General features: G+C 47.6%; 1 protein-coding gene across 2 annotated transcripts; it reads left to right on the top strand.

Annotated features, from left to right (window-relative positions):
- The first annotated feature begins 127 nt into the window (after positions 1–127).
- SMO (smoothened, frizzled class receptor) lies at positions 128–24,922 on the top strand. 2 transcript variants are annotated; one of them, XM_005905266.3, is made up of 12 exons: positions 128–1,000; positions 16,316–16,521; positions 17,198–17,407; positions 17,650–17,822; positions 18,158–18,377; positions 18,473–18,596; positions 20,027–20,119; positions 20,773–20,881; positions 21,810–21,995; positions 22,411–22,559; positions 23,067–23,201; positions 23,419–24,922. In XM_005905266.3, the coding sequence occupies exons 1-12, from the start codon at positions 676–678 to the stop codon at positions 23,829–23,831; spliced, it is 2,343 nt and encodes a 780-aa protein (XP_005905328.3). In that variant the 5' UTR covers positions 128–675; the 3' UTR covers positions 23,832–24,922. The 2 variants fall into 2 exon arrangements, with proteins under 2 accessions (XP_005905328.3, XP_070225350.1); XM_070369249.1 differs by lacking the exon at positions 128–1,000 and adding an exon at positions 15,529–15,633.

The following is a 24,922-nucleotide window of genomic DNA, read 5'->3' as shown; positions in this document are numbered from 1 at the left end:
CCCTGGCCTGGGCCTCTCCAGGCTCCCGGGACACTGAAGCTCCAGCTCCTCCTTTCTCGCATCCCTCCCCTCTTCTTCCCTCCCTCGGCCAGTCCCTCCCCCAGCCGTGTGGTGGAGGGGGCGGGCGGGCTTGGCTCGGCGAGGCCCGTGCATTCCAGAGAGCCAAGCGAGCTAGAGCAACAAAGGAGCCGGGTAGTTGGCGGGGAGAAGTCGGGGGTCTGAGGCGCGGTAACGCGAAGGGGGCGTCTGGGAGGCGGGCTGGCGCGGGGGCGGAGCCGGGGACCCAGTCCGGCACCCCCGGCCCGCGCCTGGCCTCCATCGCGGGGCCAGGAGGTGGTTTTAATGGTGGGAGAAGGAATGGGGCTGGAGATTGGGGGCCCAGAGGGCTCCCGGGGGTGAAGATAACTTGGATTGCTAGGAAGGGGTAGAGAGTTGTGCATCCCGGCCCGGGCCTCCGCCGCCCAACATGGGCCCCGGGTTCCAAAGTTTGCGAAGTTGGGTGCCGAGGGCCCGAGGCGCGCGGGGCGTCCGGGGGGACCCGGCACCGGACTCTCGGGGCGCACAGGACGCCTGAGCTGCGTCTGCGGTCCCCAGGGTGGCGCGTGTGGCCGGGGGGGTGGGCTCCGGAGAGCGGGCGGGGGCGCCGGGGCTTCTGCTGAGTTGGCGGGTTTGGCCATGGCCGCTGCCCGCCTCGCACGGGGGCCGGAGCTCCTGCTCCTGGGGCTGCTGCTGCTGCTAGGGGGCCCGGGCCGGGGGGCGGCCTTGAGCGGGAACGCGACCCGGCCGGGGCCCTGGAGCGCGGGCGGGAGCGCGAGAAGGAGCGCAGCCGTAACCGGCCCTCCGCCGCTGCTGAGCCAGTGCGGCCGGGCCGCCCCCTGCGAGCCGCTGCGCTACAACGTGTGCCTCGGCTCGGCGCTGCCCTACGGGGCCACCTCCACGCTGCTGGCCGGGGACTCAGACTCCCAGGAGGAGGCGCACGGCAAGCTCGTGCTCTGGTCGGGTAAGCGCGCGGGAGCCGGAGCCCGGGTCGGGGGCCGTGGCGGTGGGTTGCGGGGACTCTCCGAAAGAATAGGCTTGGGCCTGAGCTTGTGAGAGGTGGGAGCAGCACCCGGGAGAGTTGGAGGAACAGAGTCTGAAACTTGGGAGGCAGGCTTGAGACCCTGGGCTGATGAAGAGGGAGGACGAGGAAGTTGAGGGAGTGGGTCACAAAGGGCCTGAGCAGGGTAGGAAGCAAAGGATGGGGGGGAATGAAGGCCCCCGGAGCGAGAGGGTGGGGGCTCTGAGCCACAAGAAAGGACTTCTCCTTTTTTTTTTTTATTTAAGAAGAGATGCTCCACGTAGGTACCACTCTGGAAGCAGGGTCCTCGGGAATGCAAGGTGTTTAGACCTTGGAGCAGAGACCAGGAAATCGAATTGGAGAGGGAAAAGGGAAAGATGGGGGTAGAAGATTTAGGCATTGAGGGAAGATGGGCAGAAAAAATTGAGTGAAATTTGTGAAAGGTAAGAAACCCCTGGTAATGACTAATTAAAAGGTAATCAGAAAGCTCCAGAAACCTTGTTTTGGGAGCCAGAAGTCCAGAGGATTGTGATCTTGTCCTGCTTTTGACAGGAGATTTCGGTTTCCTCATCTGAAAAATGGGGACTCCGTTCCCTGTCCGAAATTGTGAAGGAATGAGACTCGTCTAACCATCATTTGTGTGTTCTTGGGAAGTTTGGGTTCTCAGACTGGTCTGCGTTGAGGAAGGACACTTAAGGCTGGAGTGTCCAGGCCCTTGGATACTTACATGGTGGCCTGAAGTCCCAGAAGCCTCACCTCAAGCTGGGATTATGACCTGATCTGAAAAACTGCAGACTAAACCCAAGAAGGTCCTTCTTTAGCAGTGTGGAGTGGATTAGCTCCCCGCTTGTCACTCTTCCGGTCTGGGGACTTAAAGATAAGGGAAGGGAACTTGCCTCGCCACCCCTTGCTTGTAGCTAGTGTGGTTCCAAAATTGTCCTTGAAGAAACAGAAACTAAAATCAAAAGCCAGGAGCAGACATGGGAACCTCCTTCTTTTGATAGGTCTTGGATGTCCCACATGTCCATTCTGCCCCAGCATCTTGATAGAGAAGTGTTTGTAGGCTGCCTGTCATTGTCACATTGACCGCTGGAGTTCTGAGTCTTTGCTGGATGTTGAACAAAGCCATGTCATTCCTCGCTTGGTACAGATGTCAGAGGAAGAACTTGGAGGATGGTACCCATAGTGGAGCCACATCCTTTGTGGGTATTGGATTCGAAAGTCAACATGTAGGCAGAAACCATGTGTAATCAACAGTAACTTTGAAAACAATCACAAATGGCCACAATGTCAGGTCTCTGTGACTTTGTGTTCATATCCTCTTTGATGGTAATATGTTTGTATGCGTGTGCAACATATAGTAATGCACAGTATGTAAGAAGGGGCATACATAGAAAATATAATTTTAGTTTTTAAAATTACATAAATGCAGAAGTGATAAAATTAAAAAAAAACACACACACAAAAGAAAGGTATCAACAAGATTTCTTTGAGTTTGCTAAGTTGCTTCAGTCGTGTCCGACTCTTTGCAACCCCATGGACTATAGCCTGCCAGTCTCCTCTGTCCATGGGATTCTCCAGGCAAGAGTACTGGAGTGGGTTGCCATTTCCTTCTCCACCTTTGAGTTTAGGAGCCAATTGTATGGAAAATCTAAATGTCTCCAAACTAGAATCTCACCCAGTTCTGAGCTGCTCACACTATGAAAGGATATGTTCCTCCCATCTCTTCTTATTTATTTAACAGGGGCTTATGGTTGAATTCCCCCAACTTAAATGCATGTGTGATGCTGCCCTTCTGTAGTTATCATCAAATCAAGGTGGAAGGATATGAACCTCTCTCCAGCCCAAGCTCCTGAAAGCAGTTGCTGGGCAGAAGTGGTTTTGGCAGAAAAGTTTAGGAGTTAGAACCATCTGCTGGCTGCATAGGTTTGAACCTCACTAGCTGTGACTCTGGTGGGACACAGTCCTACAGGGGTTCCGGCACTGAGCCCTGGTCCTTATTTAACTGAGTTCTCTGCCCTCATCCTTCATCCCTCAGCTCAGTCCCATTCCCATATGCTTTCTGGATGTTCCTTTTCTATGTCTAGTCTTTCTGCTAGATGTTTCATGTGAAGTAGAGCCAGAAGCAGGTATAGGTATGGGCTGGGTCAGTAAGTGGGTAGAGTGAACCAGAGCCAAAAGTGAGAATCACAGACAAGCCTTCAGCTAATAGTTCTGGCTAGTGATTTGTCCTGTCCTGAGCTAGTAGACTTGATTTGGCTTAAGATGTAGTCAGTGTCATCTGGCTCTTGGAGGTGTTTTTGTAGGTAGAAATAATTTAGGGTGTCTGTAAACTTGAAAGTAGAGACTTGTTCTTTCCTTTTTTTTTTTTTAATCTGAGTTCTGAGTACATAGCTTTCTACTCATTCATTCAGTTAGATGTTTGGATGCTGGCTACAAGTCATCCTGGATCAGTTTCTGGGGCAGATAAAGATGGAGAATACAGACAGGATCCCTGCCGTCAAGGGAAGACAGACAATTAAACCAGGCTTTAGCAACACCTCTACGAGGTATTGTGACCTGGTAGGATGATGAAGGAACACAGAGGACTTTGGGGAACAATGAGAGACCCCTGGAGGAACTGACATTTAACCCACAACCTGAGAAATAAGTAGGAGTTTCTGGGGCCAAGGATGATTTGGGTGGGAAGGGATAGGAAGAGGATATAGATGTACAAAGGTGTAGAGGCTAGAGGGCTTGATACTTTTAAGGAAGTATAAGAATTTCAGTAGAACTGAATCAAAGCATGTGAGGGATAGGATTCTGAGAGATAAGACCTAGAGAATTAGAAAATAAAGGGATTCATATCCCATATTGGAAAGTTTGGATGTTTGCCGGAAAATAAGAAGGGGGCACTGAAGTCTTTTAATGAAGAGAGATGGAATCATATTTGCATTTCAGACCGATCTCCTTGAGTACTGTGTGAAGAAGCCATGGGAGGAAGGGAAGCCTGAAGCTGGTTTGCTTGTTGAAGGGATGGTTGAAGTAGAGATGATGGTGGTCAGTACTGGGGTGACAGCCTGGAAGAAATGGACAGATCCTGGGATTTCAGAAGTAGAACCAATGGGACTTGCTGATGAGTGAGCAGGAGAACCCAGGTTTCAGGCTTGGATGGAAGGTGGTATCATTCCCTCTCACTAAGCTGGAGAATGCTAGAGGAGGAGGAGGTTTAGGAAGAAAGTACGAGTTCGTTTTGGTCATGTGAATTAGAGGGGCTTATTGGACATCTGTGTGGAAAGTGAAAGTCGCTCAATCGTGTCTGACTCTTTACCACCCCATGTACTATAAAGTCCATGGAATTCTCCAGGCCAGAATACTGGAGTGGGTAGCCGCGGCTTCTTTACCAGTTGAGTCACCAGGGAAGACATCTGTGTGGAGAGTCCCAGCAAACCTAGAATTGTTTTGCCGCTCAGTTGTGTCTGATTCTTTGCGACCCCATGAATTGCAGCATGCAATTGTCCTTCACCATCTCCCAGAGTTTGTTCAGAATCATGTCCATTAAGTTGGTGATGCTATCCAATCATCTCATCCTCTGTCACCCACTTCTCCTTCTGCCCTCAATCTTTCCCACCATCAGGATCTTTTCAAATGTGTCGGCTCTTCGCATCAGGTGGCCAAAGTATTGGAGCTTCAGCTTCAGCTTCATTATCAGTCCTTCCAATGAATATTCAGGACTGATTTCCTTTTGGATTGACTGGTTTGAGCTCCTTGAAGTCCCAGGGATTCTGAAGAGTCTTCTCTAACACCACAGTTCAAAAGCATCAATTCTTTGATGCTCAGCCAAACCTAGAATAGGAGTTGCTGAAGAGAGGTAGCCACTATGAGCTTCCTCAGCCTAGACTGCTGAGCCTTTGGAAGTGAGGAATATCTCAGGTTGGGCCAATTTGTAAGTTTATATAGAACTCAGGTCTGTCTCTCCTATATCTTTCAACTCTCTAGACTTGGGCTTCTTCAGGCACTCAGCATCTTACCCCAGGATAGTTTGAAATGTCTCCTCGCAGGCTTTCCAAGCTGACCAGACAAACATACTTATCCAGGCTATGGCTCACATTTGGCCAGACCTGGTTGGTTTGGTAAGTGGGGTAAGAAAGAAGAGAGACCTGTGGCTGGCAGGGGAAATAGGTCCCTGAGAACCAGCACGTAGCCTCTTTGACCACTGCTGTGCTCTGTGTGTGCACAGGGGTGTGCAGCCCTGGGTCCCAGCTGGGGGCAGCTGGTAGGGAAGAGCTGGAGAAGCTGGGAGGAATTTCTCATTTGCTACTCAGACATCTAGCTGAGAGATTGAGAGGAGGTCTGTTATTTGCAAAGGCAGACCAGAAAGAATTTCCTTAGAGCTGTTCCCAAACCTGGCTGATGATCAGAATCATTTTTAAAATATATATTTTTGGAAAGTATAAAAATACAGAGAAACGCCCATGGGCTCAAGTTTTCATTTTTGCTTCAGATTTTTACCTTTTGAATTGTGAAATGTAGCCTGTATACAGAAGGTGCATATGACACAGAGGTACTAAATAATAAATAAATATAAAATGACACCTGAGTCAAGTGATGGTGGGCCACCCGGGAGCTCCCTCTGTCTTTTCCAATCACATCTCCTTCCCTCCTCTTCTAGAAGTAACCACTACCCGGATGTTTTTGATGATCATTCCCTCTTTCCTCCATAGTTTTACCATCTAGTTTTGGAATCCCTGAACGGTGTATCAGTTTTGCATGTTTTTTACCTCTAAACAGATGGAACTGAGCTGTGTGTATTCTTTTATGTCTTATTTCTTTTGCTGTATGTTATTTTGTAAAATTCATCCATGTTGTTGCAGCTTATTTTTCATTGCTGAATAGTACTCCATTGTACAATATACCATAATTTATCTATTTTATTGTTCTTTTTTGTTTGTTTGTTTTTGTTTTTGGCTGTGCTGGGTCTTTGTTACTGCTCGAAGGCTTTCTCTAGTTGCAGTGAGCAGGAGCTACTCTTCGTTGAGATGCACAGGCTTCTCTTGTTGCATTACATGTGCTCTAGGGCGTGCGAGCTTCAGTACTTGTATCACGTGGGCTCAGTAATTGTGGTGCACAGGCTTAGTTGCTCCTTGGCATGTGGGGTCCTCTCAGACCAGGGATCAAGTCCATGTCCCCTCATTGGCAGGTAGATTCTTAACCACTGGATCACCAGGAAAGTCCCCTTTTGGTTGTTCTTAAACATTTAAGTTATCTCTGTTTTTGGCTACTATGAATAACATTGCTATGAATATTCTTTTGTATATATCCTGGTGCCCCTAGGTCAAATTTCTCTAGGTACATACTGAGAGAAATGGAATTGCTAGGTAAGAGGGCATGCATATCAGCTTTGCTAGATAATGCCAGTTTTTCAAAATGATTGTACCAACTTCTACATTCACTATTCCTGTAGAAGAGTCACCGTGGCTCCATGTTATTTCTGACACTTGGTACTGTCGGTGTTTTAAATTTTTGCCAATCTAGAAGATCTGAGTAGACATTTCTCTGAAGAGGGCATATAGATGTCTCATGAAAAGATGTTCAACATTGTTAGTTATTAGAAAAATGCAAATCAAAACTACAATGAGATATTACTTCATACTGGTCAGAATGGCTATCATCAAAAAATCCGCAAACAAATGCTGGATGAGGAGAAGGTAACCCTTCTACACCGTTGGTGTAAATGTAAATTGGTATAGCCACTCTGGAGAACAGTATGGTGGTCCCTTAAAAAATTAAAAATAGAGCTACCATGTGACCCTGCAATCCCACTCCTGGGCATATATCTGGAGAAAAACATGATCCGAAAGGATACATGCACTCCAGTGTTCATTGCTGCACTGTTTACAATAGCCAAGATGTGGAAGCAACCTAAATGTCGATCAACAGAGGAATGGATGAAGAAGATATGGTACTTATATACAATGAAATATTATTTAGCCGTTAAAAGAAAATTGATATTGAGGAACCTATTTTCAGGGAAGGAAGGGAGATGCAGGTGTAAAGAATGGACTTGTGGACACAATGAGAGAGGGAGAGAGCGGGATGAATGGAGAAATAGCGTCACCGTATATACCCTATCAGCTGTAAGCTGGCGGTAAACTGCTGTGGAGCATAGGGAGCCCAGTCAGGTGCTCTGTGATGGCCTGGAGGGTTGGGGTCAGAGAGGAGAGGGAGGCTCGAGAGGAAGGGGATGTAGTATAATTATGGCTGATTTGCATTGTTGTATGGCAGAAACCAACACAACGCTGCAAATTTTTTTTTTAATTTAAATAAGCAATTATCACACACAAAAAAGAATGAAATAATGTCATTTTCAGTAACATGGATGGACCTAGAGAGTGTCACACTGAGTGAACTAAGTCAGACAGAGGAGAAACATTGTATGGCATCCCTTATACGTGGAATCTAAAAAGAAATTTTACAAATGAACTTACAAAACAGAAAGAGACACAGATTTAGAAAACACACTTATGGTTGCTGAGGAGAAGGGATAGTTAGGGAGTTTGGGAAGGTCATGTACACACTGCTGTTCTCAAAGTGGATGACCCACGAGGACCTACTGTATAGCACATGGAACTCTGCTCAGTGTTATGTGCCAAGCTGGATGGGAGGGAGGCTTGGAGGAGAATGGATACATGTGTATGTGTGGCTGAGTCCCTTTCTGCTCACCTGAAACTACTACATTGTTACTTGGCTACACCCCAGGACAAAATAAAAAATTTAAAGTTTGAAAGAAAATTTTTTTTTGCCAGTCTAGTCTAGTGGCTGCATGGTTGTATGTATTTGTGCTTTTAATTTGTATTTCCCTGATTGCTAGTGAGGTTAAGCGCCATTTCAGATGTTCCTTCACTGGCCATTTAGATTTCTTCTTTTGTGAAACCTCTGCTCAGATCTTTGGCCCATTTTTCTGTCAGACTATCTGTCACATTTGTAAGATTTGTAGTTCTTTATATACGCTATATATGAGTCCTTTATTGGTTGTAAGTATTGAAAATACTTTCTATTCTGCAGCTTGCCTTTTCATTCTCTCAGTGTCTTAAGTTCTGAACTTTAAGGTAGTCATTTATCAAACTTTTTATGATTAGTGCTTATTGTGTCTTACTTTTAAGTCCTTTCATACCACAGAGTCAAGAATTCATTCTGTTACCTTCTTTCCTTTCATTTTAGGTACATAATTCACCTGGAATTGATTATTTTAGAACTCCAGTTTCATATATATTGTCTCAACATCATTTATTTAAAAAAAAATTCTTTTCTATACTGGTCTGCCATAAATCAAGTGTTCAAATATGTTTTTGTTTCTGGGATCTTTATTCCATTCCATACGTCTATTTGTCTATCTCTTATCATACCATCTTAATTATAATACCTTTTTTTTTAAAACCATGCCTCTGGGCATGCAGGATCTCAGTTCCCCAACCATAGATCAAACCCATGTCCCCTGATTTGGGAACTTGGAGTCTTAACCACTGGACCACCAAGGAATTCCCTTTAATTATCATATCTTTATAGCATGGTCCTTTTTTTAAATTTTATTTTTAATTGGAGGATAATTGCTTTACAATGTTGCATTGGTTTCTGCTATACAACAACATGAATCAGCCATAAGTATACATATATTCCTTCCTTCTTGAACCTCCCTTCCACCCCAGCCCCCATCCCACCCCATACGTTGTCACAGAGCACCGGGCTGAACTCCCTGTGTTGTATAGCAACTTCCCACTAGCTATCTGTTTTACGTATGGTAGTGTATATGTTTGGAGAAGGAAATGGCAACCCACTCCAGTGTTCTTGCCTGGAGAATCCCAGGGGCGGGGAAGTCTGGTGGGCTGCCGTCTCTGGAGTCGCACAGAGTCGGACACGACTGAAGCGACTTAGCAGTAGCAGCAGCAATGTATATGTTTCAAAACCTATGGGCCCCTTCTCAGTATAATATTTTTATTTCATAAAGTAGAACCCATAGGATTGAAAAGCATATAGGATTACAAAAGAAATGAATTATATTGAAATATAGTTATCAAGTGTTAAACAAGTTTGCAATCTAATGTATGTGTGCTTCTTTATTAGTACACTAGATAAGATTTAGTGTGGGTTTAATAAGCACTGTAATGTCAAGGTAGTGATGAGCAGTAAAAATATTTTGAGGTGTTTCCAACAAAAGTATCTAATTTCCATTTGTGACAGAGCCACAGGTACTGCTATCATTTCTGTGGTTTGATGCTCATATTCATAATTGGGAAAGACTAAATTCCAGTTAGATATAATTTTTTCCCATCTAGGTTCATGGACCCCTAAATTATCTTTGTGACCTGCAGGCTAAGAACCTCTGCTTTAGAGGATGGCACTATTTAATAGACGGTGTGGTCTATTCTTAACCCTTTGTATTTTCATGTAAAAGTATTTGTTGGTGGTTTTGACTGGAATTACATTGAGTATATAGATTAATTTGATGACATCTTTATAATATTGTGTCTTCTAATCATTTCATTAAGTATTCTATGTAGATCTTTAGTTTTCTCAGTATTTCTTGCAGTTTTCTGCACAAAGTTCTAAATACCATTTTAGATTTATTCCTAGGTACTTGACATTTTAATGCTGTTATAAATTGTGCTTTTACATTTCGTTTGTTGCATAGAGATACAATTAATTTTAAATACAGTAAACTAACTAAATTTATATACATACAAAGTTATCTCATTTGTGAATAATGAGTTTTGTTTCTCCTTTTTCAAGCTATATGTCCTATATTCTTTATTGCCTTACTGCACTACTTAAGACCTCCAGTACATGGTTAAATAGAAGTGATAATAGTAGCAGCAGTCTTCATTCTTGACTTTTTCTTCATTCTAAAGAGAAAGCTTTTATACCTTTCACCATTAAATGTGATATTTGGTATAGGAATCTTGTAGTTATATTTAATCAGATTAAGGAAATTTTCTTATATTCCTAATTTGCCAATTATTATTTTTATCATGGATGGATGTTGAACTTTATCAACCACTTCCTCTGTTGAGATGATCATATGATTTTTTTCTGTCAGTGTGGTAAATTGCATTGATGAAATTTTCTAATGCTGAACCATCCTTAGCACAATGGTTTTCAACTCGATTGATCATCAGAATCACCCAAATTCTTTTTTAAAGTTTCAGTTCGGTTCAGTTCAGTTCAGTCGCTCAGTTGTGTCCGACTCTGTGACGCAGCACGCCAGGCCTCCCTGTCCATCACCAACTCCCGAGTTCACTCAGACTCACATCCATTGAGTCAGTGATGCCATCCAGCCATCTCATCCTCTGTCGTCCCCTTCTCCTCCTGCCCCCAGTCCCTCCCAGCATCAGAGTCTTTTCCAATGAGTCAACTCTTCACATGAGGTGGCCAAAGTACTGGAGTTTCAGCTTTAGCATCATTCCTTCCAAAGAAATCCCAGGGCTGATCTCCTTCAGAATGGACTGGTTGGATCTCCTTGCAGTCCAAGGGACTCTCAAGAGTCTTCTCCAACACCATAGTTCAAAAGCATCGTTCTTCACTGCTCAGCTTTCTTTATAGTCCAACTCTCACATCCATACATGACCACAGGAAAAACCATAGCCTTGACTAGATGGATCTTTGTTGGCAGAGTAATGTCTCTGCTTTTCAATATGCTATCTATGTTGGTCGAACTTTCCTTCCAAGGAGTAAGCGTCTTTTAATTTCATGGCTGCAGTCACCATCTGCAGTGATTTTGGAGCCCCACAAGATAAAGTCTGACACTGTTTCCACTGTTTCCCCATCTATTTCCCATGAAGTGATGGGACCAGATGCCATGATCTTAGTTTTCTGAATTTTGAGCTTTAAGCCAACTTTTTCCCTCTTCTCTTTTCACTTTCATCAAGAGGCTTTTTAGTTCCTCTTCACTTTCTGCCATAAGGGTGGTGTCATCTGCATATCTGAGGTAAAATTGTGTCAAATATTATTTTTAAAGTACATAAATATAGAAAAAGTGAAGAAACTATTATAACACCTATGTTCATATTTTTTCTTTTTATTTCGTATTTTATTAAGGAAATAAAACAAGGGAATTCCCTGGCAGTCCAGTGGTTAAGTCTCACAGCCAGAAAAAAAGAAAAAAAAATAGATAAAATCGATGTCCCCTTTCTTCTTGTTTCCAGTTGCATTTCCTTCTGTTCTCTGGGAAGCTTCCCCCATCCCAGTAATTTGCATATTTATTTTTTAAGCTAAATTACTTTAATAAAATAGGTAGTACAAAATTGAAAAGTAACCAAAGTTAAACCCTTCCATTTCTGCTGCCTGCTCCCCATTTCCCCTCCCAGAGGCAACCGCCAACACTAATTTGTGTGTCTTTTTGTAGAATCTAACGTGTACAGATGTATGTGTGTTCTTATTTTCCCTCCCATAACCAGTAGTGGTTCTGCAGGCTCAGTTGAGTGTCCTCTACTCAACTGCACCCGTTTAACAGGACACGGTGGAGGTTGTTTCAGTTCATCACAAATGGTTCAAGCCTCGATAGTGTTCTATTATATTGATGTGTGACATTTTATTTAGTAGGTCTCCTATTGATGGATATATATTAAGGATGTTTCTACTCTTTTGCTATTACAAACAATATTACAATAAATAATCTTATATACGATTTTTGTGAACATATAAAGTGGAATTGTGAGTATATTTGACAGCTGGTATCAGATAGTCTCCATAAGTATTTAATAATTTTTATTCCTACTAAAAATGTACAAAACTGCCAGTTTCCCGTACGCTCTTGCCAATGTAGCATTTTCAAATGTTTTGACCTTTATCCTTCTAAAGATTAAAAAATATGTCATTATAGTTCTATTTCACATTTATTGAGTGAGACTGAACATCTCTTTATGTTTTTAAAGGCCATTTGTATTTTCTGTGTGTGATCTCTTGTTTATCTTTTGCCTATTTTTTTATAGGATTATGAATTTCTTATTGATTTAGAAGAGCTTTATGCACATAAAGAAAGTAATTCTTTCTTTACCTGTGATGTTTATTGGAAATATATTTTCTCAGTGTGTTGCTTTTCTCATGATCTTGTTTTTTACCCTGCTGAATTTATCTATTTTTCTGCACTGGCAGGCAGCTTCATTCTTTACCACCAGCACCACCTGGGCAGCCACTGTCTATTTTTCTGAAGTCTTTTCTTCAAATCTTTTATTTCACAATTTCTAGTTTTGTGTCATACTTCAAAAGGCCTTTTCCACTCTAGGATTTTCAAAAAACATTTTCCACTTTTTCTTCTAGTAGTCTAATTTTTTAAAAATAATGTAGTTATTTTGATTTATCTGGAATTTATTTTTTATGGAAGAAATGGGGTAAAGATCCAACTTAGTTTTTCCCTGAGCTGCCTCATCAGTTGTCTTTCTTTTTTTTAAGCAGTTTGATTTTTTAGCTTTTCTTCAGTGAGTTTTTACTTTTAAAATTAACTTTTATTTTATATTTAAAATTAGTTTTATTACATTTTATTGTTTTATTACTTAAAATTAATTTACAATGCTGTGTTAGTTTCTGCTGTATAGCAAGGTGAATCATTATACATATACATATGTCCACTCTTTTTCAGATTCTCTTCCCTGTAGATCATTACAGTGTATTGAATAGAGTGCCCTGTGCTATGCAGTAGGTTTGTTTTTTCTTTTTCTCTTTTTTTTCTGGCTGCACTGCATGGCATGGGGGATCTTAGTTCCCTGACCAGGGGATCAAATGCGAGTCCGCTGCATTGAAGTTTGGGGTCTTAACCAGTGGACTGCCAGGGAAGTTCCCTCAATTGTCTTTCAAGATTTATTTAATAATCTATGTTTTCCTTGAGGATTTTATTTTTAAAGTACAAAACAATATTTAAAATGAAAAAAAAAAAAAAGAAAAGTTGCACACTTTAAAAAGCTGATAATTGGGACCTCCCTGGTGATCCAGTGGCTAAGACTTTGAGCTCCCAATGCAGGGGGCCTCAGTCCAACCCCTGGTCAGGAAACTAGATCCCACATGCTGCAACTAAGATCCCGGTGCAGCCAAATATGTAAACAAATTACATATATATATATATACACACACACATATATATATACATACACACATACATATATTCAAAGCTGATAATTACCACAAATATCACAAAATCCAGAAAGATAAAGGATATGTATGTGTGTGTGCATGTGTTCTATTAATAGTTATTCATTGTTATATTACAAAGCATTCCAAAACCTGGTGGCTTAAAACAAGAACCATTCCTTTTGCTCATGAGTCTACAATCTGGGCAGCACGCAGCAGGGATGGGTTGTTTCTGTTCCCAGATGTCTGTGGCCTTCACTGGGATATCTGGAAAAGTTAGGAACTTGAAAAACGCAGCATCTCTTTCTCTTTCAAGGAGAAGGGGACAACAGAGGATGAGATGGTTGGATGGCATCACTGATGCGATGGACATGAGTTTGAGTAGGCTCCAGGAGTTGGTGATGGACAGGGAGGCCTGGTGTGCTGCAGTCCGTGGGGTCACAAAGAGTCGGACACGACTGAGCCACTGAACTGAACTGAACTGAACTGAACTTTCCCTTCTTTTGGCCCCAGGGTCTGTCTATACAGTCTCTCCACCAGGCCTCTTCAGCAGGACAGCCTTGGGATAGTTAATCTGATTACATGGCAACTGGGCTCCAAGAACAAGGGTTCCAAGAGACCCAGGCAAAAACCGAATGGCTTCTTATTATGATCTAGGCTTGAGAGTCTGAGAACATCACTGCCACCACATTTTATTGGTGGAACAAGTCACTAAGACCAGCCCATATTCCACAGTATCTTTATTCAACGTCTATCTGTTTCTCCTCTAAAACATTTTACTCTAGGGAGCTCCTCCCTATTTAAAATGTATTGTTTAATAAACATCCAGTAAAATTCACTTTCTTTGTTGTCACAGTTCTATGAGTTTAGACAAAGGCATAGCCTGGATGCAGCCACTGCATTCGAGATGGAGAACAGCCCCATCACCCCCAAATGTTCCCTCGTGCTGTCCCTTGGTAGGCAAAGTCATCTCCTACTCCATCCCCTGGCAACCACTGCTGTATCCTCCACCCATACCCAGGCAGTCAGAATTTTGGAGACTGGGTTCTCCATCTAGAGGGATAAAGGTCCCCCAGGTGATTCTGATTTGAGTCAGGTCTGAGAACTGTTGTTGGGGACATGTCTTCTTTTAAAATATCAGTTCAGTTCAGTTGCTTAATTGTATCCGACTCTATGGCACCCCACTCCAGTGCTCTTGCCTGGAGAATCCCATGGATGGAGGAGCCTGGTGGACTGTAGTCCATGGGGTCGCTAAGAGTCGGACACGACTGAGCGACTTCCCTTTCACTTTTCACTTTCATGCTTTGGAGAGGGAAATGGCAACCCACTCCAGTGTTCTTGCCTGGAGAGTCCCAGGGACGGGGGAGCCTGGTGGGCTGCCGTCTATGGGGTCGCACAGAGTCGGACACGACTGAAGTGACTTAGCAGCAGCAGCAGCTATAGCCCCATGGATTGCAGCACGCCAGGCTTCCAAGGAGCAAGCATCTTAATTTCATGGCTGCAGTCACTTTCATCACTGCAGTCATCTGCAGTGATTTTGGAGCCCAAGAAAATAAAGTCTGTCACTTAAAAAAAACTTTATATATATATATATATAATTTTGCTGCATTGGGTCTTAGTTGCTGCATGTGGATCTTTAGTTGCAGCATGCTGCACCTTTTAGTTGCAGCATGTGGGATCTAGTCCCCGATCAGGGATCAAACCTGGGCAGAGTCTTAGCCGCTGAACCACCAGGGAAGTCCCCCAAGAACACTGCCTATTAAGCAATAGGAATTTGCTTTGCATCCTTAGAATAGGCTTTGCTAGTGAGAGCTATGAGTGGTCAGAGGCCTCAGATAAGTAACAGTAACAGCTAATATCTCTTGAGTGCTTAGTATATGACAGGTACTGGGCTATGTACATTTGGTACATTATCTCACTCTGCACCACAGTTCCACTAAATCTTTTATCCCCATTTCACAGATGAGGAAATTAAGGCTCAAGATTAAGTAATTTGTCCAAGATCACACAGCCAGGAAATGGTAGAGCCACAATTTGGACTCAGGCAGGCCAAATTTCGAGGTCCATGCTCCTTATCCCTCCCTTCCCCAAAAGAGAAGTTACCTGCCCCCACCAGCTCCAGCCTGGGCAGTTCCCCATGTTGGCTCTCACTTCCTCAGAAGCTTCTCCTAATACAACGTCTTGTTTGGGAAATAGGTGTTCCTGCAGGAGGGATGATTCAGGAGGAATAGAGGGATGGAATGCTGAAGTGAGCTTAGCCACGGGGGAGCAGGGTAGAGGCCTGGGCTGGGGCGGGGGTGCTGGGAGACCTCCACCTGCGTGCGTCTTGCTGACAAGACCTTTCCTCCCCCTGCACTGGATACAGCCTCCTCTGTTTCTCTCCATCTGATTTCCTGTTTCCTCTTCCGGCTTTGGAGTACCTGGCTCCCCTGACTACCTCTTCCTAAACTCCTACCTGTTCTCTGTCCCACCTCAGCTTGGTAAGAGGAACAAGGGTCCGGGGGTCTGGGCAAGGGGAAACACCTCCTGGATCTGGTGCACGGGCCCTGTGGGGGTGGGTGCCACAGCCCTCCTTCCGCATGGACTGTAGAAGGTTTAAGAATGCCCCTGAAAAAGTAAAAGATAAATTGATTTTGGGTTCTCAGCCAGAGGTGCCAACATTCCTTTAGTGGGTCATTTTGAAATGGGGGCTTTTTAAAAACTTTAATTGAACTGCAATATATTAATACATGGAGAAAAGGGCACAGATTGATTTTCACAAGGTAAATATACCCATGTAACTGGTACCAGATCAAGAAATAGAATACTACCAATGTCCCAGAAGTCCTCTTCAAGCCTCTTCCAGTCCCAACCCTGGAGTGGGAGGGGTGGGGAGCATTTTTTTGGTTGTCACTAGGACTTAGGGTTTCTGTTGGCATTTAGTGGGCACGGTCTAGGGATGCCAAATGTCCTGCAGTACATGGGACAGTTCTGCACAAAGAACAGTCCCGCCCAAATGCTCGGCTGAGAAATGCTGTGCCTGACGGTGCTGAGCAATCATGGCCTGCAGCATGGCCAAGAGAGATGCCTTAGGCCCAGGGAACAGGGATGCAGCTGGGTCTGTGGGTCAGAGTGAGGAGGGGTCTTCACTGCAATGTATCCACACTGTGGCTACACCCGCAGGCCTCCGGAATGCCCCCCGCTGCTGGGCAGTGATCCAGCCCCTACTGTGTGCTGTGTACATGCCTAAGTGTGAGAACGACCGGGTGGAGCTGCCCAGCCGCACCCTCTGCCAGGCCACCCGCGGCCCCTGTGCCATCGTGGAGAGGGAGCGGGGCTGGCCTGACTTCCTGCGCTGCACCCCCGACCACTTCCCCGAGGGCTGCCCGGTGAGTCCTCTGCAGGGCCAGGGCTGAGCTGGGCATGGGGACAGGGCCCAGCAGGGGCAGGGAAGCTCAGAGCCTACTGTGCTGAAAGATCCCAAGTCATGGGCTCAGCGAGCCACAGACCCAAACCAAAACTGGGCCAGTCCATCAGGGATTATCTTATCTAGCTATGAAACATTTTTGAGCACCCACTCTGTTACTTACTGGGGAGTTACAGGAGTCATGAGTGACAAACCTATTCTCAGAAAGTTTATTGTCTGTTTAGGGAGTCAGGGCTTGGGCTTGCACGTGTAAAACGCGAGAGACACCAAGACAGGGATGGGATCTAGTTCTGGGGTGAGGGAGAGCACATTAATAATAATAGTAATCATTATTTATTACTGTCCAAATACATTTTAAACATCTTACATTTATTCATTTAACCCTTAGATCACACCATGAAGTAAGTACTGCTGTCCTATAGATCAGGAAACGGAGCTAACAGGGAGGTCACGTAACTTGCCCTAGGCTATGTGGTCCCTGAGCGGCAAGGCTGGGATTCAGATGCTGGAAGGTTGTCTACAGCACCTGCGCTTTCAGCCTCTCTGCCGTGCTAACCCTGCACCTCTTATTAAACCAAAGGTCACCTCGAGCCTGCTGCTTTCCGTTGTATTGTCTTCTCCCCTTCTCTCCTTGCCAGAATGAGGTGCAGAACATCAAGTTCAACAGTTCCGGCCAATGCGAGGCTCCCTTGGTTCGGACCGACAACCCCAAGAGCTGGTATGAGGATGTGGAGGGCTGTGGGATCCAGTGTCAGAACCCGCTCTTCACCGAGGCCGAGCACCAGGACATGCACAGCTACATCGCGGCCTTCGGGGCTGTCACGGGCCTCTGCACACTCTTCACCCTGGTCAGCGGAGGGCAGGCCCCGGGTGGAGGGCAGAGGGAGAGGCGGGGGCCCGGGACCCTCAGGCTGCCTGTAAAGTAGGAAGGGAGCCAGTTGTCCGTGGGAGGCTGGGCTCTGGGAATCGGGGGGAGGAGAACTTGACAGGGGTCTTCAGGGAAGGGTGGTGATTAGAGGGGTGGGGAGTTCCAATAAGAGTGGCAGAACAGCCCTAACCCCGTGGAACGGGCCCCTCTTCTCTCTTCTAGGCCACATTTGTGGCTGACTGGCGGAACTCCAATCGCTACCCTGCCGTCATTCTCTTCTATGTCAATGCATGTTTCTTCGTGGGCAGCATTGGCTGGCTGGCCCAGTTCATGGATGGGGCCCGCCGGGAGATCGTCTGCCGTGCTGATGGCACCATGAGGCTCGGGGAGCCCACGTAGGTGTCCTGGGTTCCCAGAGGCGAGGGCGAGGGGAAGAGGCTGATGCCCATTTTCCACAAAAGGGGCAGGTTGGACTGGAAATGGAGACTTCAGCGTGGGATTCAGCTCTGCCTTGTTGCACCCAAGGTCTTCAGCACTAGAGCCTGGACCGTTCACATCTTCTGTATCCTCTTCACTTCTGACCCAAGCCCGGTCTCCAAGCCCTGACTCCTAGAAGAACCTTCAGACCTTAGAAGCCAGGAGTCTGGGGACCACAGGGCCAGAGGGGGGGAGACTTGGTAGATGGAATACAGAATGAGCACCCCAAGTGACACCCCACTTGTCTGCACAGCTCCAATGAGACCCTGTCCTGCGTCATCATCTTTGTCATCGTGTACTACGCCCTGATGGCCGGCGTTGTCTGGTTTGTGGTCCTCACCTACGCCTGGCACACCTCCTTCAAAGCCCTGGGGACCACCTACCAGCCTCTCTCCGGCAAGACTTCTTACTTCCACCTGCTCACGTGGTCACTCCCCTTTGTCCTCACTGTGGCAATCCTCGCCGTGGCCCAGGTCTAGTGACTGGTACAGGGTGGGGACCTGTGTGGGGCGAACGTGGGTGCGGGAGAAAGTGACCCCCTCTGTCCCCCTACCCCTTCCTCCTGCAGGTGGACGGGGACTCTGTGAGCGGCATCTGTTTTGTGGGCTATAAGAACTACCGATACCGCGCTGGCTTCGTGCTGGCCCCCATTGGCCTGGTGCTCATTGTGGGAGGTTACTTCCTCATCCGAGGTGAGTGAGGACTGGGCTGAGCACCTACTCTGTGTAAGCAGGAGCCAGGAGCTGCCAGCTCTGCTGCTTTTGAGGCAGGACCTCAGCTGGCTCACTGGGGCCTTGGGGTAAAGGGGAAGGACAGACACAGCACCACAGACAGACACAGCACCACAGACAGACACAGCACCACGACACTTAGGGTGGGGCAGCACCTTTGTTCGGCTAGAAAAATGCTGCCCTCAATCCAGCCTTGTTTGAAGGCTAACGGCTTGCTGAGTGGAGCTTGGGCTGGGTCCCTACCCCTGCTCAGCTCTGACCAGATGCCCTTGTGTGATAAACACCTTGAGTGACCTATCTCATCCATGTGGGCCAGCTGGGGGCCTTCCATCGTGTGTGTGCCCTGAATTCATATACACGCTCAGTCTCTGGAACTTGGTTTCTCAGCTCCTTTCTGCCCACGGTGCACACACACGCAGAGTTTTCACAACACACACAGATTCTCTGTTTCCTCATTTCCCTGTCTCAATCTGCCGCCTCCACAATGAGCCTCCGTGTCTGAGCTCATTTTTGTTGAGCGTTCTCTGTAAACTTCAGTTTCCTCCCCCAGCTCCTGTTCAGCCCACCTTGTTTCCGTCTCCTTGGCAGTGGCTGGGCCTCTGATGTGTTTTGTATCTGTGTGTTCCTGTGCGGTAGCCACCAGCCACGTGTGTTGAAACTAGTCCAGGTTGAGACATCTCATAGCATAAAATACAAACTGCACTTCAAAGACTCAAGCACACACAGAAGTAAACAGTCTCATTAACAGCTTGTTATATGGATTACACGTTGAAATAATAATGTCGTAGACAATGATTTATTGTTTTTAAGGTGTATTGAAGTTAATTTCATTTGTGTCCTTTTACTTTTTGAAGGTGGCTTCTAAAAAATTTGAGATTATGAGTTGTTATTCAGCTGCGCAGTCATGTCTGACTCTTTGTGGCCCCATGGACTGCAGCATGCCAGGCTTCCTTGTCCTTCACTGTCTCCCAGAGTTTGCCCAGACTCGTGTCCATTGAGTTGATGATGCCATCCAGCCATCTCTGGAAAATTTGACATTATGAGTGTGGCTCACATTATATTTCTCTTGGACAGCAGTGTCCTGGGGTCTCTTCTTTGGCCTTTTTCATCATAATAACTTTGACCCACTGCCTTTCTTAGGGAGGCTGGACCAGGAGTGAGGCGTCTTTGGTCTCCACTGTCTGCCTGCCCTGCTCCAGTCTTTCCTGTCTGTAGCATGTCTGCCACCAGCTGCACTCCAGTGTCTCCAGTTCCTCCAGCTTTAAATCAGCACAAGAGTCATCAGACCTGGGATTCCAGGACCATAGGACCCTCCTGGGATGCCACACACCCATGCCTCCCAGAAGAGTGGTCTGGCCCCCACTAATGTCTGCCATTTCCCTTATGTTCAGGAGTCATGACCCTGTTCTCCATCAAGAGCAACCACCCTGGGCTGCTGAGCGAAAAGGCAGCCAGCAAGATCAACGAGACCATGCTGCGTCTGGGTGAGTGGGTCTGTCCATCATCACGCCCAATGGGGAAGGGTATTGGAGGCTGAAGTTAGCAGTTAGCAGCCAGGGGGCAAGACTAGGCTCTGTGTGTGTGTGTTGGCGGTGATGCTGGTAGTAGCAGATCAAAAGGGAAGGTACCTTCCTTCTCAGTTGGAAGAATTCAAGTTCATGTCAACACTTGAGGCCTATTTAGAACCCTTAAGTGCCTCTAATTTCTTATCTTATTTTGGAGAAAACAATTCTTCGGTATGTTTTATTGACGTGTACTTAAATCACAATGTTAATTTCTAGTGTATAGAACAGTGACTCAGATATATATATCTACAGATAGATAATTTTTCATATTCTTTTCATTATGGTTTATGACAGGATATTGAATATAGTTCCCTATGGTATATAATAGGACCTTGTTTATCTATTTTATATAGAGTAGTTTCTCTCTGCTAATCCCAAACTCCTGATTTATCCGTGCCCCACTTCCCCCACCTCGGTAACCATAAGTTTGTAGAGAAAACAGTTCTTAAACCGAGCCCAGCACAAAGTCACCCCAGAGTTTTTCAGGCCCGTGTGGGGCGAACACCTCCTCCCTACCGCCGCTCCCACACCTGGGATGGGTGACGCCCTGCCCCACCCCTGACCCTCCACAGGCATTTTTGGCTTCCTGGCCTTTGGCTTTGTGCTCATCACCTTCAGCTGCCACTTCTATGACTTCTTCAACCAGGCTGAGTGGGAGCGCAGCTTCCGGGACTACGTGTTGTGAGTAGGGGACTGGGGGCCTGCAGTGGTGGGCACTGGAGACCCCTCTCTGCGATCCAGCAGGGGTCTGTTAGGTTCCAACCTCAGAGGGCGAGAGAAACTGCCTGTCTTGCTTTGGGTGCTCACACTGTTAGTTGCTCCGTAATTTGCAGACATGGCCAACAGCCCTGGGGTCCCTGCCCAGCTCCGCCCTTCCCTCTCATCCCCAAGGCTGCCTGGCTGGTGCGTTTGTAACTGTTAAGCCATTGTATGTTTTGGCTTCTCCCCACCTCTTGTGTTGGCCACAGATCTTGATTTCTATTTCTCATGGACTCTTTACAGAGCATATTGCAAATCCCTGCACAGCAATAGTTATCGTTCTACAACAGGTTAACAACCCATTAATGCTTTCTGGGTTTGCCTGTGCTTTTTTTGTGTCACATGATGATAAATCTGCGAGGGTAAGGCACCTCAGCTACTTCAAAAAGTGCAGTCCGTACTGATACGAGGAATAGGAGTTAAAATGCTCATTGGGACTTCCATGGTGGTCCAGTGGCTAAGACCCTATGCTCCCAATGAAGGGGCCTGGGTGTGATCCTTAGTCAGGGAACTGACTGCAACATGCTGACTCCCACATGCTGCAACTAAGACCCTTCGAAGTCAAATAAATAAATAAATACATTTTAAAAATCCTAAGTGCTTCAGACTCGTCCTTAAAGGCTCCAGCTTCCAGTGTGTGCCTGGGTCCCTCCCCCAGAAATTTGATTTCATTGAATGGGGTGTGGCCCAAACATCAAGAGTCATTAAAAGCTCCCAGGTGACTCTAATGATCACCTAGGATTGCAAATCATTGATGTGGGCTTCACTTTTTCTAGTGTTGGGATTGATTGTCTGGGCAACCACCAGGGAGACTCAGAAAGCTTCACCCGTCTACTACCCCTTGCCACAGATGCCAGGCCAATGTGACCATCGGGCTGCCCACCAAGAAGCCCATCCCTGACTGTGAGATCAAGAATCGCCCCAGCCTCCTGGTGGAGAAGATCAACCTATTTGCCATGTTTGGAACTGGCATTTCCATGAGCACCTGGGTCTGGACCAAGGCCACACTGCTCATCTGGAGGCGCACCTGGTGCAGGTGGGGTCAGCAGCAGCCCGTCCTGACCTGGCTGCCTCGTTCTCTCAGTCTCAGCATCCTGTAGGCTCGGTCAGGTCTCACAAGTCCCAGCGCAGCCTTGACCAGGTGTGATTTCTGAGGGGCCGAGCGGCCGAAAGCGGCCTTTCCTGTGGCTCACCACTGCCCCCTGGTGACACCTTGTGTCCTTGCGAGGATGGGCCAAAGACTGTGCCTTCGTGTCTTCTAAGAGAGGAGTGATTCGAGAGCTGGGCACAGGAGCCCTGCATTCTGGCCTCCCTTTTTGGCAGAGAAGGCCTCTACTCTTCAGAGCTCTGGAGGCTCCTTTCCTGGAGGGAATGGATTTACTGGTCTTTTGCAAGATTTGAGGGGAAGCGGTTGCTCCTCCATGCCCCCTGCCCCATCTTTTTGCCCTCAGGTTGACGGGGCAGAGTGATGATGAACCCAAACGGATCAAGAAGAGCAAGATGATCGCCAAGGCCTTCTCCAAGCGGCGGGAGCTACTGCAGAACCCAGGCCAGGAGCTCTCCTTCAGCATGCACACCGTCTCCCACGACGGGCCTGTGGGTGAGCTGCTACTCTGTTTTCCTCTGGAGCCCATTCCCAGTTCCCTTCCAGGCTGGTGTGGCTTCATGGTCTGTTTGCAAGGCTGTGAGGAATGGCGCTCCTTCTTCTGTCTACATACTCCTTCTTCTCCAACCCCCCACCCCCATCCCCCCACCACTCCATCCCAGGCTACTCTCCCCTCTGTTTCTGCCCCTGGGTCTGCTTGCTGGTGATTTGGTTCTAAAGGACTCATCTCCCTCACCTTCAACCGTCTTCTTCCCCTGTTCTCCCTGGGCTACAGGAAGTCAGGTTTCGGGCACTGGGTTTCTGGCGTCTCCTCAGGCCCCCATGCCCTTCAAACTGGGGATGGGTAGAGATCTGGCTGTGCCCACCAGGGTGGGCTTTGTGTGCTAAGTTGAGTGGGAGCCAAGGGCTGGGGGAAGGTGAATGGTACTGAATATGGAAGGAGCAGTCACGGTGAGGGCCTGGGCAGTCATGGCACCTTGCCCTTTCCTTCCATCTCCACAGCGGGCTTGGCCTTTGACCTCAATGAGCCCTCAGCCGACGTGTCCTCTGCTTGGGCCCAGCACGTCACCAAGATGGTGGCCCGGAGAGGTGCCATACTGCCCCAGGATGTGTCTGTCACCCCGGTGGCAACGCCAGGTATGGATTTCCACTCCTGTAGGAAGGTGGGGGATGTTGAGGCTGGAATAAAGTCCTGGAGTGGAGTGACAGGAGCTGCCGGCAGGGGAGAGGGAGGGGAAGGCCTTGGAGAACTATAGCATGGGTTCCCGGCTCCAAGAGAAGGGGCCCGGGGAGAGAAGGTGCCACGCGCACAGAGCTTAGAGTCCCAGGCTCCCGTTCTCTCTCCCACCGTCAGTGCCCCCGGAGGAAAAAGCCAACCTGTGGCTGGTTGAGGCAGAGATCTCCCCGGAGCTGGAGAAGCGCCTGGGCCGGAAGAAGAAGCGGAGGAAGAGGAAGAAGGAGGTGTGCCCACTGGTGCCACCCCCGGAGCTTCACCTCCCCGCCCTGGGCCCTGCCTCCGCCCCTAGTGCGGTCCCTCGGCTGCCACAGCTGCCCCGACAGAAGTGCCTGGTGGCCGCGGGCGCCTGGGGACCTGGGGAGTCCTGCCGACCTGGAGCCTGGACTCTGGTCTCCAACCCCTTCTGCCCAGAGCCCAGCGCCCCAGCCCCTGTGGCCTGGGCGCAGGGCCGCCGGCAGGGACTGGGGCCCATTCACTCCCGCACCAACCTGATGGAGGCGGAACTCATGGATGCAGACTCCGACTTCTGAGCCTGGAGAGTAGGACCTGCAACAAGAAGGAGGAACAAATACTGTTCCGAGGCTTTTCTTCCTCCCTGAGAGTGCTTCTGTCCAGGATCTCATCTTCGCGAGCACCTGAGGGCCCAGTTCCTTCCCGGGAGAGTTCAGTGTGGACGGCTCATGGCACCAGGACTGCAGGAAGGAGCCCTGACATCTCCACAGCTAGGCCTCATCGGGGCAGGGCCCTGGAGGTTAGGGTCCTTGATTCTGCCCCACCTGGCTGGCAGCGTCAGTCTCTAGCGGTGTCATGGGTAGCAGAGCTCCTAGTGTGGCGGTAAAGGTGCGAGCAAGGCTGCGTGGGCTTGCATGCATACTTGCATGGGCTGTGGTGGCCAGCCCCTGTCTGGCAGATGAGGGCTGGCTGCCCTTGTTTGTGCCAATGGGTGCCCTTCCCTGGCACTCTCAGACCAAAAGTGTTTATTGGGTCATTATCCCTTTGTCCACCTGAGGACAGAGCTCCTTTCTCCCCTTTCTGGTTGGTTGTGGGGCTGGGAGTACTTACTCCCATAGGGGCTATAACCTCTCTTAAAAGTGTCCAGCTGGCTCCACCGTAGGCCAGTAACCCACCCTGGGTGTTGTGGCACCCTCCTTTCCCCTTTCCCCTTTCGGTTCAACCAGGCCAGCCTCTTCCTGTTTCCTGTTTGTTGATTAGGACCCAGAGTTGCAGCATTTTCCACCCTGCCCCCACGCCCTACCCCTTTGCTGCTGGGCTCCATCTCCAGGTGAGAGGTTGGTTCAGCCATAGAGCCTGGCATGGTGGAGAAGCTGCGAGTGATGGGAAGCCTCTGGGCCTCAGAGAGATGCATGCTATCTCTCAGGGGATGGATCCTCTGACTGAGGAACTACCCTTAGGAAGCTGCTGACACTTCAGCCAGGCAGGAATGCTTCCTTCAACTTCCATAGTCGGTGGGTGAAGAGGTTCCCACCTCTCATTACCCCCATCCAAGGCCCCAGCGTCAAGAACCAGACAGCAGGGAGCTTTAGCAGCTGGCTGGGTTCCAGATCAGAGGGTAGGGATAAGGAAACAAAATATAAACAGTAAATAAAAGGTTTTTGTATAA

Source organism: Bos mutus, chromosome 4, assembly GCF_027580195.1.
Source record: "Bos mutus isolate GX-2022 chromosome 4, NWIPB_WYAK_1.1, whole genome shotgun sequence".
NCBI classification, from domain to species: Eukaryota; Metazoa; Chordata; class Mammalia; order Artiodactyla; family Bovidae; genus Bos; species Bos mutus.
The sequence above is the reverse complement of the archived record's forward strand: the minus strand, read 5'-3'. Positions and strand labels throughout refer to the sequence as shown.

Excerpts from the sequence above, each read along its gene's own strand:
- SMO (XM_005905266.3), top strand. The coding sequence starts at position 676 with ATGGCCGCTGCCCGCCTCGCACGGGGGCCGGAGCTCCTGCTCCTGGGG. Across the intron at positions 18,378-18,472 it reads CAATCCTCGCCGTGGCCCAG|GTGGACGGGGACTCTGTGAG; the intron begins GTCTAGTGACTG and ends TTCCTCCTGCAG. Across the intron at positions 21,996-22,410 it reads TGGAGGCGCACCTGGTGCAG|GTTGACGGGGCAGAGTGATG; the intron begins GTGGGGTCAGCA and ends TTTTGCCCTCAG.